Source organism: Pempheris klunzingeri, chromosome 20 (genome assembly GCF_042242105.1).
Source record: "Pempheris klunzingeri isolate RE-2024b chromosome 20, fPemKlu1.hap1, whole genome shotgun sequence".
In the NCBI taxonomy this organism is placed as follows: Eukaryota; Metazoa; Chordata; class Actinopteri; order Acropomatiformes; family Pempheridae; genus Pempheris; species Pempheris klunzingeri.
Genome location: NC_092031.1, coordinates 12,205,835 through 12,226,128, shown reverse-complemented (window position 1 = coordinate 12,226,128; position 20,294 = coordinate 12,205,835). Strand labels below are relative to the sequence as shown.

General features: G+C 38.8%; 2 protein-coding genes across 3 annotated transcripts in view; both read right to left on the bottom strand.

Annotated features, from left to right (window-relative positions):
* Positions 1–1,183: 1,183 nt before the first annotated feature.
* LOC139219533 (potassium voltage-gated channel subfamily A member 7-like) lies at positions 1,184–6,318 on the bottom strand. Of its 2 annotated transcripts, none has more exons than XM_070851426.1 (3): positions 6,213–6,318; positions 5,084–5,813; positions 1,184–2,938 (listed from the first exon to the last, which is right to left on the bottom strand). In XM_070851426.1, the coding sequence occupies exons 2-3, from the start codon at positions 5,768–5,770 to the stop codon at positions 2,033–2,035; spliced, it is 1,593 nt and encodes a 530-aa protein (XP_070707527.1). In that variant the 5' UTR covers positions 5,771–5,813; positions 6,213–6,318; the 3' UTR covers positions 1,184–2,032. The 2 variants fall into 2 exon arrangements, with proteins under 2 accessions (XP_070707527.1, XP_070707526.1); XM_070851425.1 differs by having other exon boundaries at positions 6,081–6,301.
* A 7,374-nt stretch (positions 6,319–13,692) lies between these two features.
* LOC139219655 (voltage-gated potassium channel KCNC1-like) overlaps positions 13,693–20,294 on the bottom strand; it is a 44,821-nt gene continuing 38,219 nt past the window's right edge. The window contains exon 5 of the mRNA XM_070851588.1: positions 13,693–14,524. Within this exon, the coding sequence (XP_070707689.1) occupies positions 14,511–14,524 (14 nt within the window). The 3' untranslated portion in view covers positions 13,693–14,510. The remainder of the gene's footprint in view (positions 14,525–20,294) is intronic.

Sequence of the window (20,294 nt, the reverse complement as noted above, 5' to 3'; positions counted from 1 at the left end):
TAAGCAAACTGGGAAGAATCCATTTACCAAACAAGAAGAACTCACTCTGACTGCAGAGAACAGCTTTAATGGAGGAGGAGTGAGGAAATGGGCTGAGTGTTGAGAGCAAGAGCGCTCTCTAGTGGACAAATGAGTAATAATGAAAAGTAGGGCATGCTTTATATTACACCACTTTGTTTTTGGGCTCTGGTGATTATATAACATTTAAGCCTTTGGTTGAGCCAAGATAAAATTAAGTTTCTCAGCTGTTATACAGGATATACACAGTATAATATATATGTATTCAACCAAAGGCATTTTCCAAAACTATTCATAGAACATTCTACCAATTCTACAGCTCTGAACAGCTGCCATAACAAGTTTTTAGTATATAACAAGTATATAACAAGTATATAAGTTATTATAGCCACGTGGGGCTACAGTACTCGCAAATTTGCGATTTTTGATTTGATATACAGAAAATTGACTTGAAAGCTTGGTCTTTAAGTCTTTAAACTGGAGTTGACTGGGGTCTCTCCTACTGGCAATGAAAAAGGAGGGTTGAAGAGAGCTGTAGATATTTCTGTCTTGAACATTGTTCTTGTATGAACTTTTTGACATAAAATAACCAGTACGTGTAGTTACTGTATCCACTGATACTTGCCTCTTCATAGATAACTCCATATGCACACAAGTATACAAATTGTTAGTTTTGGTTTCGCTTTCCTGCATTGTGACTATTCGACAATGGGCTTAGAGGGACCAGCTTTCACATTCAAACAAACTCAAACAATAATAATCACATGACTTTACACATGGCTATGTTACATTAGGACACATACCTTCCATGGGTCATCACTGGGCTTTCTTGGAAAATGTTCCAGTGAAATTGAGAGCAATGTTATTGGACGCTATTGTAACAGCTTAGTAGCTGTGGAAAAGGTCAGTCACAGCCACACAAAAGTGAAACACAGATATGATCTGGCAAACTTCTGTTGTGCTTTGAGATGCAGTAGCCTAAGCAGTGAAGGATTAAGTATATCTGTGTTTCTCTAGTTTGTTCTAATTCATAATCTAAAATAACACTGCTATATTTAACAGGCAAATGTTATTTTTTTCAAGTGGCACCAGTGTAAGTTGAAATCTTTTCTCAAAGTAATAACACAATACAACAGGCAAGCATAAACAACACTGCCTCTTTTAAGAAAATTAATAAAATATAATCTTTATTAAAAACACCGAATGCATAAGTAAGCAGGTAAATAAAGAATTTTTGCCATAGCAATCAAAACCTTCCAGTTTAACACAAATGGGTGACACTGCGTCATCAAGTAATGCCACAGTGTTGTGTTACAGCATGATAAAGGTCATGTCGGTCGCGCCAGGTCACATAAGCCAAAACTACACAAATGTGAACTTTGCACATTACAAACAGAAGAATGTTGAGAATGTGGGGTTGGTTTACAACAGACCTCAGTCTGTCCGCAGTGACGGCTCTGCTGGTGTTTGGTTGAGTTTTGATGAGACTTGACATCTATATTGCCAATAATCTATCTGCTTCCACTTCAAACGTTAAGCCACAAAGTGACAGTTCTAAGACATTTTAGTTTTTTAAGGCACAGAACAGACATTCAGAAAGTCATTTTCATCTCAAACATGAGCTGATAGCATTAATAAATAATAGCTCATATTATACTTAAATCATGACCCTGAGAATATAAAACACTGTCGTTTTCTTGCTTTTTTAAAGCTATATTATACAAAAGTTGCCTTTCAGTGACATTTGGCTGGCTAGTGCTGTAACAAATACCTTTGCATGACAAAGGAAAGGCAATATAAAGTATGTAGCTAGCACATAAGTGCTATATTTGTTGGTATATGGTTTAGCTTAACATGATAGGGAGTTTATCTTGGCCAATTTCTTTTTTCTAATTTATGTCTTCAGGTCCTGTAGACTTACAAACTCACTGTGTTTCATTCTGCTGTTTCATCCACTTCATAATTTTTTCCATTTGTGTCTTTGTCAAATGGTACAAAATAGCGTTCATCGTCGCTACACTTGAGTAACCAGTGGCTCGCTCAGATACATGTTTCCTCCTCTGAACTCGGTGCTCTGCTCTGTACACAGTCCACCCAGCAGGGTCCCATTCAGAGGGTTGCAGATGCCTTCAATAGCATAATAATCTCCCTCTGGATCCCTATCCCCCTCTTCTATTTCCTCCTCCTCTGGCTCCTCGTCCCCCCACAGACTTGTCTGGACATGGGTGTACTCTGTTCGATCCTCACATTCATTCTCCCGATGGTAGAAGTAGCTAAAGTTGGACACTATGACGGGCACTGGCAGAGAGATAGTGAGCACGCCGGCGATGGCGCACATTGAGCCCACCAGCTTACCCCACACTGTCTCTGGGTACATATCACCATAGCCCACTGTGGTCATGGTGACAACCGCCCACCAGAAGGCGTGTGGTATGCTGATAAAGGCTGTGTTGGTATGGTCAGCCTCAGCGAAGTAGATGGCGCTGGAGAAGAGGATGACGCCAATAAACAGGAAGAAGATAAGCAGGCCCAGCTCGCGCATGCTGGCCCTCAGTGTCTGGCCAAGGATCTGGAGGCCCTTAGAGTGACGGGACAACTTGAAGATCCTGAACACCCTCACTAACCTGATGACTCTGATGATGGCCAAGGATGTGGCTGGAGAGGCATCATTGTCCTTGGCTAGTTCTGTTCCCAGAGTGACAAAATAGGGCAGAATGGCACTGAAATCGATGATGTTCATGACATCCTTGAAGAAGTGCATCTTGCTGGGAGAGCAAGTGAAGCGCATTAAGAGCTCGAAGGAGAACCAGCATATACAGATGGTCTCCACCATGAAGAAGGGGTCATGGAAAACATTCGATGGAGGAGGCATGTTCTCAGATACGTTCTTGGCCTGGGAGTGGTACTTGTAAAAATATTCCTGAAGCAAAGGACACAGAACAGACAGGACAGATGTAAAACTTGTCAAGTATAGCCTTAGTGTCACAGAGAATGATTGGAACATTTAAAGGATGAAATTCACAATTGTAACTATAATATTGCAGATAGTTCTTCAGTTTGGGACATTTGTTTAACATCTTGGGAACGTTTTCTTGCCAAGAGTTGGATGAGAAGATTGATACCATTTTCAAGTCTGCGCGATAAATATGAAGTTAAAACTAGCAGCCGGTTAGCTTAGCTTAGCACAAAGACAGGAGGCAGAGGGAAACAGCATGTCTGGCTCTGTCCAAAAGTAACAAAATCCACACCTCTAAAACTCACCAACACATTATATTCTTTCTTTAATCTGAGTAAATACCAAAAGGGTAAAAACCACATTAACAAGAACTGAGGTCTAAAAACAATATCTCTTGCCTAAAAATAGTCCTCCATGCAACAGTGAACAGACTTAAGTTTTTGTACAGATTTATAAAAAAACCAATAAAAACAGATATAACGTTTTAGCTAGTGAGCTTAGCACAGAGCTGTTCCCCCTCTTACCAGTCTTAATGCTAAGCTAAGCTAACCAGCTAATGGATCCAGCAACATATTAACTGTACAGGCATGAGAGTGATATCTATCTTCTTGTTTAAGTCTATGCAACAAAGTGAATAAACTTATTTCCCCAAATGTCTAACTGTTCCTTTAAATGTGGGGCTATAACTGTATATTATTTTACGCTATTTTACAAACTGCCACTGGGATACTGCTTTCATGGTGTTTCAATAAATCCACCATCTCATTGGTTCTCACTTGTGACAGCATCATAAAAGCGTTTGACATCTGCGGCTTTACATTTCAGTCATAGCTGCACCTATCTCCTTTTCAGTCCACCTGTCTTTCCATCTTTCGTGTCAGTTAGCATTACATTCAAGCATTTGATGGTGGCCGTTTAAAGCATCTTACACTTAACATCAAGTTAAAAGTGTGAAAACGGATGACACGGATATGAAGGGATCAGTTCAGTATGCTGTAATAGGCTATGAGTAATATATTTAGTTTCAGGGTAGTTTAAATAAACCTATAGTATTCCTTTTGACTTTCAGTAGCAGGTCAGTGACAGTGTTTATTACTAAAGGTGGAGATCTATGTGTTGATCTGCTCCAAGGGCTCTCCTAAGACTATATTTAACCCCGTGAGATCTCCGCAGAGAAACATGAGAGCGTCTTGCTGAAATGCTGCTCATCCATCTCCACCTTCGTCGCTATCACATCACCCTGGCCTCTTTAACCATGCAACATTGGCAATGCAGTTCAGTGGGTCTGCCGCTGACTTGGACTGGAGTAAGTTACAGTAGTTTCCTGGCAGCTACCTCGTGCAAAGGCAGCCTGGCCTAGCACAGCAGTCTTGGAGGAATGTGTTAACATGACCCAACGTATGCCTCTCATCCTGCGAGACCTTTTAGTGTCCTGCTCTCGGCCACCAGAAGACTTTGGCTCACCGTAGCCGATGTGTCCTGTCACCTGTGTGACCTTTTGTTAGCACACCTTACTGCCTCCTGACCCTGTCTTTCCTCTCTGTCCTTTTATTTGTCTTCCAAGCCCCACCCGTTACTCCCTTTACCCTTTAGCACTTCCTGAATCCAAGTGTATCAAATTTAACAGCCGACTAAAATAATCACACCATAAGCTTGGTGGAGTCTCTTTCTCTCTCTCTCTCTCTGTCTGGTCTGCTTCCAGACATATTGGCAAATAGCTGTTCCCGTGTCAGTATTTTTCCTCTTAACACACTGTAGTACTTACCAAGTGTGTATTTACGTAAACACCTGCTTCCCCTGATATCAGGTGTCTTTTTGAGCCAGACAGCCTCACACATCCTATTCAAGACCTCAGACCCTTGTGGATTTATTTGATGTGTTATTGAACACAAAACCATGATATAAAAAAGTAAATGTAAAAATGACTACCAACAATATATACTCTCATGTTAATCCCTTTACGTTTCACCTACTACCTGCTGATACCCACACAAATGCCCTAAAGAGTAAATGCTTTAAAGGTGGATAACACCTTTCGTCCTCATAATGTCGTCCACCTACCTCTCAGGAAGTCTGGACATATACAATGCAACTCTACACATTTCCTACCTCACGTGACTCTTTCTCATTCCTGAAGTCGGGCAGTGTCTCCAGGCAGAAGATGAGGATGGACACCACAATGACCATAACACTGATGATGGCTATGATTCGCGCACCTGATGAGGACTCAGGGTGCTCAAACAGCATCCAGAGTCTTCTCTGGATGTCGTTGGCTGGCAGCGGCCTCTCCTCCTCTTTTGGGAAACCTTCGTCCTCCTTGAAGCGGTTCATGATGTCCTCTCCCAGCTGATAGAACATCAGCTCATCCATAAAGATGTCCAGGGGTATGTTCGCAGGCCTCCGAAGCCTCCCGCCTGACTGATAAAAATACAGAATGGCGTCGAAGCAGGCCCGATTGCGGTCCAGGAAGAGCTCATTTCGGAGTGGGTCAAAGTACCGTGACCTCCGCCTGGGGTCACCAAGCAAGGAGTCAGGGAATTGAGCTAAGGTGCGTAGCTGAGTTTCATAACGCATCCCTGAGACATTTATGGCCAGTCTTTCACTCAGCGCCCATCCACTCCTCCACAGAGACCCAGAACGCCGACTCTCTCTCTTCTTCTCTTTTTCGTTCCCTTTGATCTCCTTCTCTCCCTTCTCCTCACAGTTGAGCTGGTTCTTCAGCTGCTTGTCATTCTCTCCATCGCTCTCTTTCCTCCTGCCTCCTCTTTCGTCGTCCTGTGGGTCACTGCTGTCCATCCGTGTGTGTGTGCCAGGCCAGGGAACGCAACAAACCAATCTCCTGAGGATTTGCAGAACAACTGGACTTAAAAGCAAACCCCTGAGTGATAGTTTTTGGTTTTCAGTTGATAAGCATTAGAGGTGGCGCTAGAAGCCACTAGCTGAAGGGGAGATACTAGAGCAAACAATTTCCATCTCTGATTTGATTACAGTTAAACATGCAGTACACATTCATCCAAAGCGTTTTTAAAAAAGATGATAAAAAAAAAGGGACAAACAACAAGCAGTGTCTTGGTACCCGGTAAGTGAGATGAAAGCATTTACTCACTAAGTGTAAAACAGCTGCTGACAGGATGAAAAATCACATTGTTTGTCTCCTGTGGCTCATCAGGTTGTTTGTCTTTCTCTCTGTCATCATGCTTGTCTGTCACATACACAACGTCCTTGTTTGGCTGTCTACCTTCAGTCCACTAGCAGTCCAGTTTAACTCTCCGACTGGGTTGTACACAAACTCTGCTTCCAGTTGCTCAGGGAACATCCACGATCTTGTCCTGTCCCTTGCTGCCTCACGTTGTCGGTCTTGAAATTTTTTGGGAATGCTGTCCTGTTGAAATTCAATCTCTGCTTGGCCCTTCTAACCCCTCCCTGTCCTTTCCCTCCATTTTAGCGATGGGGCAAGACAACCTTCAACCTCCCTATCAAATGTCACCTCTGCCTGGCACTGCACGGTGTTACCCTTTCTAACAAGCGTGGCACTCTGACTGACAGAGGTCCCTCACTGTTTTTCATAAACTCAGAAATATTAGAGTTAAAGGTGTATTATTTAGAAAAAACAAAAATAGTGGAATTCTTGCGATAGTCAAAAAAAACCATATAACTTTTCCTGATAAGCAGCAAATATGTAATTACATATACGACAATAATTCCATTTAATGCTGGTGCAGGCATTTGTCTGGAAAAGACAAGAAAAAAGCCTAAGTCCCTCCTAGTAGAGAAGCACAGACATGCTTTAATCTCAATGTCATCATATAGTGGTAATATGAGAATAACCATCCCCTATTCTTTGCAAACTTGTGCACCTGTTTAGCCCTTTGAGATGATTTATTGTGATTCAAGGCTCAAATGTTGGCTAGCTACATAAACATGAACTGGAATTGGACACAGCCGTGAGCCTTTGGCTACGGTTAGCAGGAGGCTAAATTATTATCAACATTCAGCATAGCCATCCATTTCCTGGTGTATAGAGATTGACTTGATGGACAGAGGCTTTATCAGCACTGTGTGAACGTGTTTGGTCACAGCTTGAATGCAACAGTCGTACATTTATATGTGAAAGTCCTGCACTCCAAGCTTGTATGATCAGGAAAACTTACATGAGTGAATTAAAAGCATTGTAAGCAATGCATAAGCAGGATCTCACTGTGTAGATAGTTATGGTGGAGAACATTTTTAATTTGGTATAGGTATTCTCCCATTATTCGATTAGTTGTTTGGTTTGTAAAAAAAAATCTGAAAACAGTAAGAAATGGGGTCACAATTACCCAGAGTAACAGAAGATGAGGCAGGAAATAGAAGGACAAGCTCTGTTCATGTAGTAGAAGCTGTTGTTAAGAAGTACAAAATAAGGGCTTATTTCTGCCTCCAGGGTAGTTTTGTAGGAAACCACCGGCTGAAATTATATGAACTTATTACTGGGTAAATGGGCTCTTTTTATTATTATAATTCATTATTTAATTTGGCTTTGCCACATTTTCACTTCATATGATGATGATTCAAGTTTAAAGAAAACTGGACCCTTGTCTGCCTACCTTCAACCATCACATCCAAATCATGGGACTGGCGGGTGCTGATCTTGTACGCTAAGAGCGTGTTACCATGTACAGTGACAAAGTTATCTGCTGCAAAACGACGATATATGAAAATAAATTTACCTCAGTTTATTAAAAATAGTCTAGTAAGATACTATGAAAATAATAGCTAACGATACTATAACTGGTGCAAAAACGCTAAAATTTGCACTTGGCCAAAGAAATCAAAATGTTTGGTTTTTCATTGTTTTTGAGTAATGTCTCTGGGATTTTGTCACATTGCATAATACTTTCCTCAAATACTGATGAAAATAGCAAAAATAATAGAAATTTAACATGTTGATGTTTTTTTTTTGTTTTAATTAAAGGCTGGCTCATCAAATTTTTAAAAAAGTTTTGAGTTCATGATTAAAACAATGAACAGGAAATAGATGTCAATGTCAAGTCCATACTGACCAAAGCAGGCACTACTGTGTGTTACCACCAGAGGGAGGTGATGTTTTGGCACAAAGCAGGAAAACCTGAGAGGCCCCTGCCGACATTTCCTCCTAGCTCCTCTCAGTAACAGAAAAAATACACTGCTCACTGGTCTGCTACATTAGGATCCTATTTGATCATATATCATGTCTTCAAACATTAAAACTCTGACTGCTTACTATAAGTCTGATGACCATTTATGTATTTTCTTTAGTTTAAAGGATGTGGAAATCAACCAGAAAATGTGGCCCATGAACATGCAGAAATATTTGTGTTTGTACATCTTGGATAAGGGATTGCTGCCAGAGAGACGCAGGTGCTTCTGGCTCTGTCAAATGGCTTTAAATTTTTTAGCTTGCACACGCAGCTATGCAGAGCAATCGTGAGATCTTGTGGCTCCCATGACGGTGCCGCACACACCACCACAGATTCATTACATGTTGAACAGTTTGAAACAGACCGTGGGTATCCAAAACAGATGACTCATCAGACCCCATTACTATTTCTTGCCATATGGTCTTTACACCAGTTTATGGTTCCTCATTGTGAATATAAGCATTTTTAATTACAGTGCTGAGGGTTTTTGTAATGTTGTGCCATTAAGAAGGTATTATGTAGGGTTTAACTACATAAATTGCCCTCATTTAAAAAAAAACTTTTCCCCTGGCCATAAATGACAGAGCTTATGTCGATAAAATTGTCAGATTGGCTGTAATTCTAGTCGATCAATCTCTGTTATTGGGTCCAAGGACAGAATTATTCTGTATCAGTTAAGAAATATTACAGATGCTCAAGACTCAAGACATGTTTGTGTCCGGTTTCACGGATATTAGAAGTTAAAGTTACTGTTATCTGATATTGAGCAAGGGAAACAGCTCTTCCATTAGCACATCGTTCTCAAATATCATGACACTGTCACAGCTGACCTCAAAATTATAGATTATCATTACAGGACAAGTCTGTGTTTTAGAGGCTCAAAATGGCCTCATGCGACAGTCTCTGGATAAAAAGCGGACTCGACAGTTGGACCTTCTTGGAAATGCTGGCGTCAAAATACACCATGTCCTTAAACTTCCAGCCATAAATTGAATGTGTCATCCTTCAGTTTCTTAGAAGACTTTGGGTTTTCATTGTGTCCTCACTTCAAGCCAGATTATATCAATCACCGTATTGTGGAATCCTGTTCCTGACAGGCCGATGAACAGTGTTAGCTGTGACAGTCAGTACAGCATGTTATCGTACAAGTCAGTATGCACGTTTCATCCGCAAGAAGTCTTAAACAAACCGCCACACCGTTGATGTCACTTTTTCATTTATTTTAAGTTCATTTCAATGATGTTAAGCAATTTTAATGTCTCTGAAAAAGCATCTCATGACTGTTAAGTCAGTTATTCATTCAAGCTGCTATGGAGATTGGTTCACATTAGGTCGCATTGACATTCATACATTTTAAGTCTCAATAGTAGAAATATGTTCAATTATGACACTTTATTGATATGTTTCTATTTTTTCTTCAAAATATAAAAAGATAGATCATGAACATTCCATTGAAATATACTTTATACAGTTCTTGATGAGTTGTTCTTTGTGTTCCAACATTTCAAAAATAAAATCCGGCATAAGTCACAACCAGATACTCCAGTGACCACCTCCTCCACCCATTCACTCTCCTACTAAGACCGCAGTACAATGGACTAGTACCTAAGTCTGTTTTATACAGTTTGATGGCATGTCAAATGAACAAACATCTCTTATCTTTGGAATGCTTAAGTGAATATATGATGTCAGTCTGTAATATTAGATGTGTGTATATCGGTATGACTTTTGTGGTGTTAGTCGCGTTATTTCTGATTAAAATAAGATATTAAAGATATTAGAAAAATCTATTCAGTATGATAACATTTCCTCTAAAACAACTCTGGTCTTATCGCTTTGTAAAATAAAATATATTTAGGTTAGTGTGATTGCTAAGTCACTCTATGGAAAGCCATAAAGCCACTACACATGTGGTTGCAATCATCTGAACTGATGACAGAACATCTGTGTCTCTGGGAGCATACAGTAAGTGTCGATCAGTGGCATTCGTGGTGCAGATTGCATACAGTGTCCTCAATTAAAGAAAAAAACAAAAAACATATTCAACAGAAACAGGCACATAAAGGAAAATAATAGGATATCATAGAGGATGCGTCATCCACGGACCACATAACAGCTTCCAAACTCGTGGAGAGGACGTGTCATTATATTGTCACAACACATAGTAGCCGTTAGTTTAACAGTGGCACCTACTTACCATGTAAAGCATTTTTGTTCTTTTGGTTATGTGAGTGTTACACAGGAAGTCTTTAACATCTTGCAATGATTGCAAACTTTAGAAAATAAAACAGACTTAGCACTCTCAACATTGTAACTCATTCTGGTCAACATGACTAAATCAAATGGCAGTATTATGCAATAGAAAAGGAAAGACATCTTTTTTCAGCCTGGTTTTGGCAAAGCAGTCACAATGTAGAGAATGGAGAAATGGCAAACTTAACAGCGAAAAAAAACAAGGAAAGGAACAGACAGAACTTGGCCATGAAAACACAGACAGCTGGGTGAAGCACAAAGTTTTTGCAAGTGTGCACACCATTGCTAGAACTTTACCTCTGAAATATTCATAAACATCTTTGTGACCAAAGCCATAGTTGCTTAATGCCTTTCTAAAACGGGCACTGAAATCGGGAGCTTTAAAAAGATAAGGGACCAAAACAAAATCCCACGGACCATTTTTGCAAATAGAAGTTCTATAACCTGTAAAACCGTGATTAGTCTATGTAGTCTAAAATCACACCATTGAATCTCATATATTCTGAGAACCTCCAACTGCAATGAACTAGGAATGGACAGGGGACCATTCAGCTGCCTGAGCTGAGCCCTGGACCAGCAGGGCCTGAAACTCACTTGTTATACCAAACCAAGGTTGAGGTGCTTGGAGGGCACTCAACAATGAGATGGGTTTGTATTTCTTTTTTTTCTTTTTTTTTCAATCATCATCCCCCCCCCCTCGGTGGACACTGGTATCCATCATCCTTTCTCTCGCGCAACACTTAAAATACTCCACTGACATCATTTTGGAAGCTCTGGGTCTCTTTGATTGGTGCTCACATGACTGTGTTTGTGTGCTGTAATGAGCTGCCAACTAGCCAGCTGGATACTGTAACTCCATGGGCAATGACGGATGCAAAGACCTGACCATCTACAAAAACGAAAAAAAAAAAAAAAAAACGAAGACGAGCTACCTCTACACACTCATGCTGACACTGCGAGTGTGAGTAGTTTTCAGTTGCCTCTCGGAGGAAGACGTTTCTGCTCTACGACACGGCACAGTGTTCATAGTTATCAAGACTGGATTCATGACAAACAATGATAGGAGGCTAAGGGGATATGTCAAGACTCCGTTCCCCCTTGAGAGATTATCAAGTCATAATGCATGCGTTTTTTACACATCACTGTGAGGTGTTCACATTATCGTTGTCTATATACTAGAATTTATTATGCTAGAAAGAAAATAGCAAAACACCTACACCCACACACACCATCGACACACCTGAGTCCTTTAAACCACACACAAACTTTGGAATGGCAGTTGGTTCCATGCAAACCTGAAATCTCTCTTGATTGTTCACCAACATAGTGTATTTCATAGACTGTTATTGGTCTTTATTGGATAACCTGCACTTGTACTCTCACTTCTCTACCTAGGACTAGTGGAACAGAACTGCCTATCCCAGCAAAATCCTGCCATGGGACACCCAAGGCCTTTACAAATCTCTTTAACACTGAGGCGTTGAAGATGCTCTCGAGGTTCTCCGTTGGCCCTGCTACAATCATGTGACAACTCTTGTATTATTGCCAAAGAAAAAAAGCAAACTATGAGTACTAATCAAGCAGTTGTGGTATGAAGAGCTGTTGTTTTAGAACTGCTGCTGCTGCTGCTACGGTAGTTGTGCAAATGATTCAAGGAGGGAAACATAGACTTTGTGATTTGAGACAAACATCCTTTGCGCAAATGCTATGGTTTGGCAAAGTCTTGAATGATTGCTGTTGATTGAAAGTGTAGAAAATATACTGCTCGATGCATAACAAAGTAAAACTATGGCAGCGATCAAAAACACTGGAATGAGAAATGTAGGGCAGTAGTAGCAGAGAGATTTCATCAAACAAAACATAGTTCAGGGTGTATTTTGCAAACATACATGTTTCAATATTCACATTTTTTTTTTTACGTTTCAAAACAAAATATAGCTCTTCTCTTTCATTATAATCTTTTTTTTAAAACATTAATTGCATATAACATTTTTTTAATTCATTTTATATATACTTTTTTGTATCTCTAGCACCCTTGTCTTCAACTAAGGGCTTGCAGAAAAGACAGTCATGCAAAGAAGTCATGCTGGTAAACAAAGTTACAAAAATGCATTATCTTTTTTTTCGTTTGTTTATCTCAGCGTCCATCCTTTGTCATCCCCGTGTCTTTATAGGCAAGAGTCTGTCATCGCTCATTGTCTTCCAGAAAAACGCATTCCCAGTGTTTGTGGGGAAAACAACTTTGCCCGTCCCCCGTGACGAAATATTCACTTCCCATCTTTTTCCAGGACTTTGACTCCATTTCATGATGCCGAATTTTCTATTAACATTTGCATCTGATTTTTTTTTTTTTTTTCTTTCTCCATTCTGGACCTTTTCTGCACAGAAACCTCCTCCGAAGCCGTGGATAATTGGTTTGTTTATCAAAATATAGATTTGTTCTCTTTGTACACTTCCACATTTGCTCTACTCTTGGTCCATTTCTTCTCATTTTCCCCTTTGCCTAAGGGCTCCCCTGTTGGGCCATCCTTATCTTGACATCGACTTGCCTGTGAAGCAGCCGTTGGCAGCAAGAGGGACAAGAGAGAGATGGGGCAGTATTCAACTGGGAATTCTTGTGCCTTACTGGCAGTGTCGGCCTTTGTGTAAGGGGGAATGTTTATCTGATTGGTCCCTTTCAAAATCATAACATAAAATTTCCAGCTAATGGATAGTTTTATGTGACGTAAAAAGTGTCCTTAGGGTAGGAATGTCCTTTTCATTGTAATTTAGCAAAGCCAATACCCTTCGATAGTGAAGAAAGACTGACAATTGTCTCTAGGACTTTTTGTTTTGTATCCTTTTAGTCAGTCATTTTGCTCCGCAGGACTGAGCAGTGTGCCACTCAGACATGGGAAAAATACTTGTACTATTCGTATAGGAATGGGATGCTAGAGGCAGTTAAAGGACTAAGTTCTTTTAGAGGAATGTACCAACCGGAGGCAATGGGCAGTATGATGGTGAGTACAAACCGCATCTTAAATGGAACAGTTCTCCTAATCTACTGTACATTACAGAAGGTCATTCAGCAAGTGCATGCTACAGGACCTTTGTTATCCCACATCGATTTCCGGGCACGTCCATATCAGTACATGAGAGATAAAGATAAGTCTTTTTCCACCATTTTCTTACGGGGTATGTTTCATGTGAGTCTAAATGTACGGTAAATGCTATACATGGCCTGTTTGAGCTGATGCTACATGTGCTTCATTTGTTCATTTCTTCATAGTTAGTGCTGTTTTTGATGATCTCAGTACTTGTGAAGTGAATGGAAGACATAGGTTCAGTGGCAAACATGCTATACAAGTGCCAAACTTGAATGAGGGACTATAGTATGGGAGTTAGTGCTGAGCATTTGTGACTGGTTTCATATGCACTGGTTGTATTTAGTGCATCTTATTGTGGAATTTCAAGTTTTTTTTAATGAGAAAGACCAATCCTTTGTCTCTCATGTACTCTCTCTCTCTTTAGACTTTTTTTTCTTCACTTCACACAAGAGGAAAATGACATCTAAAAGATCCCTTGAATGCATAAAATTCTCTCTCTTCGAACTGTTGATGGATCAAGTCAAGTTATTTCCCAGCCAACAAATGCTACAATATGTTAGCAGAGATGCTACATTGTTCATTCAGTCCTTTGTGAAGACAAGTGTTTTTTGTTTTTTTTCGGAAACTCGTTAAGTTGCTCAGTTGTTCAGCACTGTAGATGGTACTGAGTTGGTCATCATACAAGATGGCAAGTATAGTGTTGTCAGAGATATGTCATTTGGAATGTGTAATCAGGAGTCCTTTTCTCTCCCAAAGTGTGTCAGTGCAATGCTCAGTCAGTTTGCCGAAAAAAAGGGGAAAAAAAGTCGGTCAGACGGTAGTCAAAAATGTGGTCGGAGTTCCAAGAGGCTGCTTTGGTAACAACGTGAGGAGCAGACCGTATGATTTTTTAATTCATGATTAACCTCTGGCCTCTCTCTTGTCACCCCAAAGATCTCCTTTAAACTGTCCATCCGTGTCACACCTGTCGCTTACGTGGCTCCCGTCGCAAATTTGTGTTTACCGCTTACTGACTCCTCATTAGAGAGAAGGCGAATGCTAGAAACTTAACACTGTGAAGACAAGAACAGAAAGCCATTAAGTTCACAGAGAATAAACATATTTTGTAAGAAATCATGTTCAGAGAAACTTAACTTATAACATTACAAGTAAACACTTGTATTTCGATTGGTTTATAGAAGTGCTCCACTAATACAAACCAACCTTTTTCTCATATTTAGAATTTGCCAATTGCATTAATTTCCATTACACATTTTCATAGTATTACTAAGATTACATACAATAGGGAAGTAATCAGGGATTACCATTACCTGTAAACTGCTGGTTAACTGTGCATGTCAGAATAAAGTGCACAAATTTAAGCCGCAATGACAACTCTAGTACAGCTACAAAAACAGTCTATCGCCAACCTACAGACAGAGAGCTGGCACAAGTTATTCTTGGATAACAAAATCAAGAAATGGTGACAATATAACTGGTGACTGACAGAATATTAGAAAAACAAACGATAGATTGAATGAAACAAGCTGCCAGCCAAATGACCAGCACCAGGCTCTCCACTCCACCAAATCTCAACAAATATGGCCAACATCTTTACAGCAGTGAATTCAGAGCATTTCAAAGGGAACAAGATTAGGTCATAGGGAGATGATGACCAGTTATTCACTCATATGTGTGTGTGTGTGTGTGTGTGAGAGAGTGTGTGTGAGTGCATGTGTAGATGTGTGCAAACATTTCTATTTGAATGATATGTACACTTCATGGAAAAAACACATTTTTGACAGATGGACACATACAAACATACTCAATGCTATTCATGGACGTTTCACATTTAAAAGAACGGTTATTGCACTTGGTGAAGCAGTTAGTGGTATTACACACTACGTCAGGAGGCTTAACCCCCAAACTTAAGCTATGCATCATGCAAACACAGGTGCAGATTCAAGAAAATGTTTGTCAACAACAGTAGGTTGAAGCATCTCTTATTCTGTGTCTACAGTTATGGCAAACAAGTCCTGTCATGTGCTGGCATCATGCATTATTAACGGGGAGATTAAACACTCCTGTTATGGTCTAACCAGCAAACATCAACCCAATACAAACATTATCCTTTATTGCAGCCGCATTAGCTCTTCGTGTCTGCTCTTCTTTCACCCTCTTCCTCTGTCAATTTCCTCTTTATAGCTGCAGTTAGCAAGACACAGTTCATATTGTCTAAAGACCAGTTGTATGGTAAATGTTAGGGTCTAGTCAGCACCTGTTAATCTAGCCCACTATGGAAGCACATTAAGACTTTGTAATTGTATTAAAATAGTGTACATTTAAAGTACCATTATATGCAGAGGCAAAATTATGCCTCTTCAAGTGAATCTCTTTGAGATTGTCTCTTTGACATTATTGCTCTCTGTCATATTGCTAGATCACTCTTGGCTCAGCTCGATAAGTGAGGTACAACTATTTTTTCAGCACTTTGACAAGATGGATCTAAGTATCTGTTTTTGTGGGGAAGGTGGCCGATGTATTCGCTTAGTGTGAACATTATTTATACATCTGGTTCCTGGTGCCAAATAAAGCAGTGGTCCAGAAGTCGATCTTCTCACTGCAAAATTCAAAGATGATCAGGCATTTTTCTATCCTTCCTCGCACAATTTCAAATACTGTACTTACTAAACAACAGCATTCAGTAATTCTTACTAAACCGAAATATAGGCTATTATATTCAAACTGTCTCTGCAAGTCATTTATATTCAGTCGCATGTAGGAACAGTTCTTGTCCAAGCAACCGGCACAAAACCGAGAATGCACTCAGAGATCGTTGGGCTGTACCATTTAATGAAAATGGTACAGCCCAACAATGAACAACAAACTATGTTGTTGAGATGCAGACTTAATATGCATGCATATATAAGCAGAAAGTCAGGTTGTGTTTAACCAGTCTGAAGACATTCATATTAAATAATTCAGCTCTCTTAGAACCAGAAACTTCCTGCCCCACACTCAAAAAGTATACATAGATATATATTAATTTCATATGACTTTAATGTATTCACATGTGTAGATACAGATATGTACATATTCATAATAACCACTGTCCTATTAAGCACTGCTTCGAAGGTTTAGCTAGTTAAATCTAGCTAGCTTGCATGAACTCCTAAATTGACATCAGAGCCTACAGGGGCCTCATAGAGGCACTTACAACATCTGCCTGTTTTGTTTACTTAAACAATGTTTACATTAGAATTTCCTAAGTGATTTTGCATTGGCCACAACTATGTGATAAACTCAACAGAACCACACATACGACATTCTTCAGCTCAATGTTGGTACAATACAAAGCAAATATGAAAAAATACAGTACTTTTGTAATCATAAATGTTAAAATTAAAGTGGTGGAAAGGTGAGATTATGCTATTTCTCTCATCCCCCGTCAGTCAATTGTAGCATTAAAGAAAACATTCCACCGCAGATATATAGGATGGATGGACATTTTCCTTGACTGCACCAGAAAATGTACATTCCAAATAAAGTGGCATACCAGTATAATTCAAAGTATCTGCGCAATTTGTGACACCCACATTGTGGCGTCACTTTAGGATTATACAGTATGCATGTGCGCTTAAAAGGTTTAATGAGGTTTTTGTGCGCTGAGAAGTGATGCTCTCAAAGATTACAGAGAAATATTCAGATTTGCTGATGTGAATTCGGATTAGCTTTGAGGGTTGAGCCCACGCCAATCAGTATATGTTGTTGTACACTTTCCTCATTGCATGTTCACAAGACATTTTTCTGCGAGTTAAATCAATTTAAAAAGGTTCTATCCCAGAGTTTCCTACCTTCCCTAAGTTCAGGTTGACATTATACATTGTGGAGCTGCTGTCAAAAAACGCTTGGATTCACTGGAGAAACAAAGCTCTGCATGCTGTTTCAAACATTTTCAGACAACACGAAATCATTGTACTTTTTTGACATCATAATGGTGAAATGTGACAATACTGAGTATAAGCACAACTATTAGCAACTTCAGTCTGAAAATGTGTGAGATGCCCTTCAAAAACCCGTATCAGACAAAGTCAGTCGAGCATTACTTCTAGCAGTGATTGTATAGTAAGATCTATTCTAAATGAGACATTTCAACTTTTACAAACCTCTCAAACTTCAGTCGACAACAGATTCAAGCAAACATTCAAGTGATGTCATAGCTTTCATCTTCAATCATAATACTGCATATCTAAGTTCTCAAAGGTTAGGGGTCTGGAAGCACATCGATTTTTTGTGAAAATGGCAATCAGGACCATAGATTATGACAGTAAGAATATCAGGACCTGACATTTTTTAAACAAGTATGGAGATATTCTCGCTTTACACCTGCAAAAAAGTGTTGGTTCTAAAGCACTTTCAGTTTTTTTTGTCCTGGTGATTTAAGCCTTACTACATTTCTGTTTGTTAATGAACTTAAGTACAGTTAAATACAACATTGTATCTCTTTTTGACAAATGGTCTTTTAAACAATCAGTGGTACAGAAAAGGCATTCCTTACAATGAAATACACGTCACCAGTACAAGTAAAGAAAATATAAAACTATTACAAAAACAATTAAAAATGGCAGCCACAACATCACAGAAGTCTAAAGGACCAGTAAGACCATATTGTTTTGAAATAAAACAAGACAAATGGCTCATGTCATCATGATACGTTTGTACATTTCTGGAACAGTTAAATCAAACATAATAAGTAGACCACCTACCAAGTCTGTGCATTTTAAAGATTAAAAATAGATCTGCATATTTACATATGTATGTGCACAGCATGTTTTCCAGCATTAAAATAATATTGCATGTTTATTGCATATGTGAATAAATCTTTTCTTTTTTCTCCTCTACTTTTAAAATCTATTTTCATGTGAGGATGACAATCTGAGGAAAGACCTCAAAAATAAAAGCTACAAATTTAGATTATGTTTAATTTCACTTATTAAGATAAACTGATTGCATTCGGTAGTTTTAATTTGTACCTCTTTTTTTTTTTAACTGTTTTAGACAAACATTTAAACCAAAAACAAGACAGTAATGGAAAACACATCAAAAGTGAAGAAGAAGCAAAGCGGAAATCTAGAAGACATCCTTTGTTAGAGACGTGTTTGATGGGGTGGTCTCAAATGTTCAATCTATTCATTCATTGTAATACGTTCTGTGTCTTCTGCTAACATGCGAGATTTAAAGGTTAGTAAATTAACTGTTAGTAAAGTGCTTGTAACTATATAATTAGTTATGTGTTCATATCTGACTTCATAGGTACATTTGTTGTACTTAGTTTATTGTATCATTAATTACTTTTAAATAGTTTTTTAAATACATTGCATTTAGATTTTTTTGAAAAAATGTAGGCCTACAAGTACATATTTATTTTACATAATTGTACTGATTAACTTTTCAAATTGAAATTGTTAACTGAGGATTTGACTGCTAAATTATGCTGCTTAGGCTGCGGGAGAAACAAAACACAGTTATCATGTAGCTTGCAAGGTCTTCAGCTGCCTTCAAAATGTTAACAACCAAGGATATAATTTCCCTGTTTCAAGCGCTGAAAACATGCTATATCTCTACTGCACCTGTTAATAAGGTCTATGTATTATTACATTAGGTCATCTGGTGCTGCTAGCAACCAGCATTGCATATTAGCAAGCTATCTTGTCAGAAACAAACAAAAAGCAAGTAGTAGTGTCATCAGCTGGCTGTAAAGACTCTGGATGCTGAAGTTCCTCAGCATTAAATTACTTTTCATCAAACCCACAGCCAACGGTGAGATCTATTAGTTAAGGCCAATAGCAAGTAACAAGCTAGCGCTAGCCTGGCTCCCTCCAGTCACTCATATTGCCCTCGTCCTACATATTGTAATGGAATATGATTGTTATAATTGCATGTAAGACGATAATGATAAATACATAGAAATGTGTTTTATAACATGCCTGCCAAAGACAGTGACTGAATAGACCTTTAACTGTACACTGTAAGGTAACAATATCATATATGGGATCCTAATAGCAATGTAATTAAAAAAAACTGCAATTTTCATGTTCGGAGGAGCATTTGAGATAGCTGTTACGGTGTAATACTCGTATTATTTTCATTTAAGCTAAGGTTTTTGTTTTTTTTTTACTTTTGACATCTCTTTGCTTTGCAGTGTAAACTATCAACATAAAGTGTTGCATGATGTCTTAATGGTAAGTTACAAAATCAAGTGTTAACACTGAGGCTCTTGGAAGCCACACTTGTTTTTTAAAGAGAGAATTACCAAAATGATGTCAACACTGTACATACATCAATATTCACAAAAGACAGAGAGTAGAAACCTATTCAACATCAATATAATCTATAAATGTATTTTTGTCTTTGGCTAAATGAACTGAAATATCTAGTTTCATGGTCATTTCTCAGGACAGTGATGTGAGCTCAGGTTTGTTTGGTCCAGAACACTTAAAAATGGATGTCCATCTACTTAATTCTAACTTTTAAAATGTAACTGTGCACATGTTTGATTACGTTTTTTAATCTCTGATACTTTTTTTATTCACTAACCAATCCAAATCTTTTTACACTTATTATAATTATTTAAAATAAGAGTGTGACTTTAAAGCTAAAATTTGTATTTGACCTCATCAGCTAGCCTGATGCATGCGTCGTCAACCATTAGATTCACAAGACAAGAGGTCATTCTTTCTACATTCAAGTTCATTTTATGTTATTGCTATTGTTTTTGCACGCTGTACAATCCAAATGGAGGCTTCAGTGCTTTCAGTCCACGGCTAATCCACTGCATCTCTT

Coding starts and splice junctions, on each gene's coding strand:
- LOC139219533 (XM_070851426.1), bottom strand. CDS start 5,770: ATGGACAGCAGTGACCCACAGGACGACGAAAGAGGAGGCAGGAGGAAA. Junction 2,939..5,083: donor ATGAGAAAGAGTCACGTGAG/GTAGGAAATGTG, acceptor CCTTTGCTTCAG/GAATATTTTTACAAGTACCA.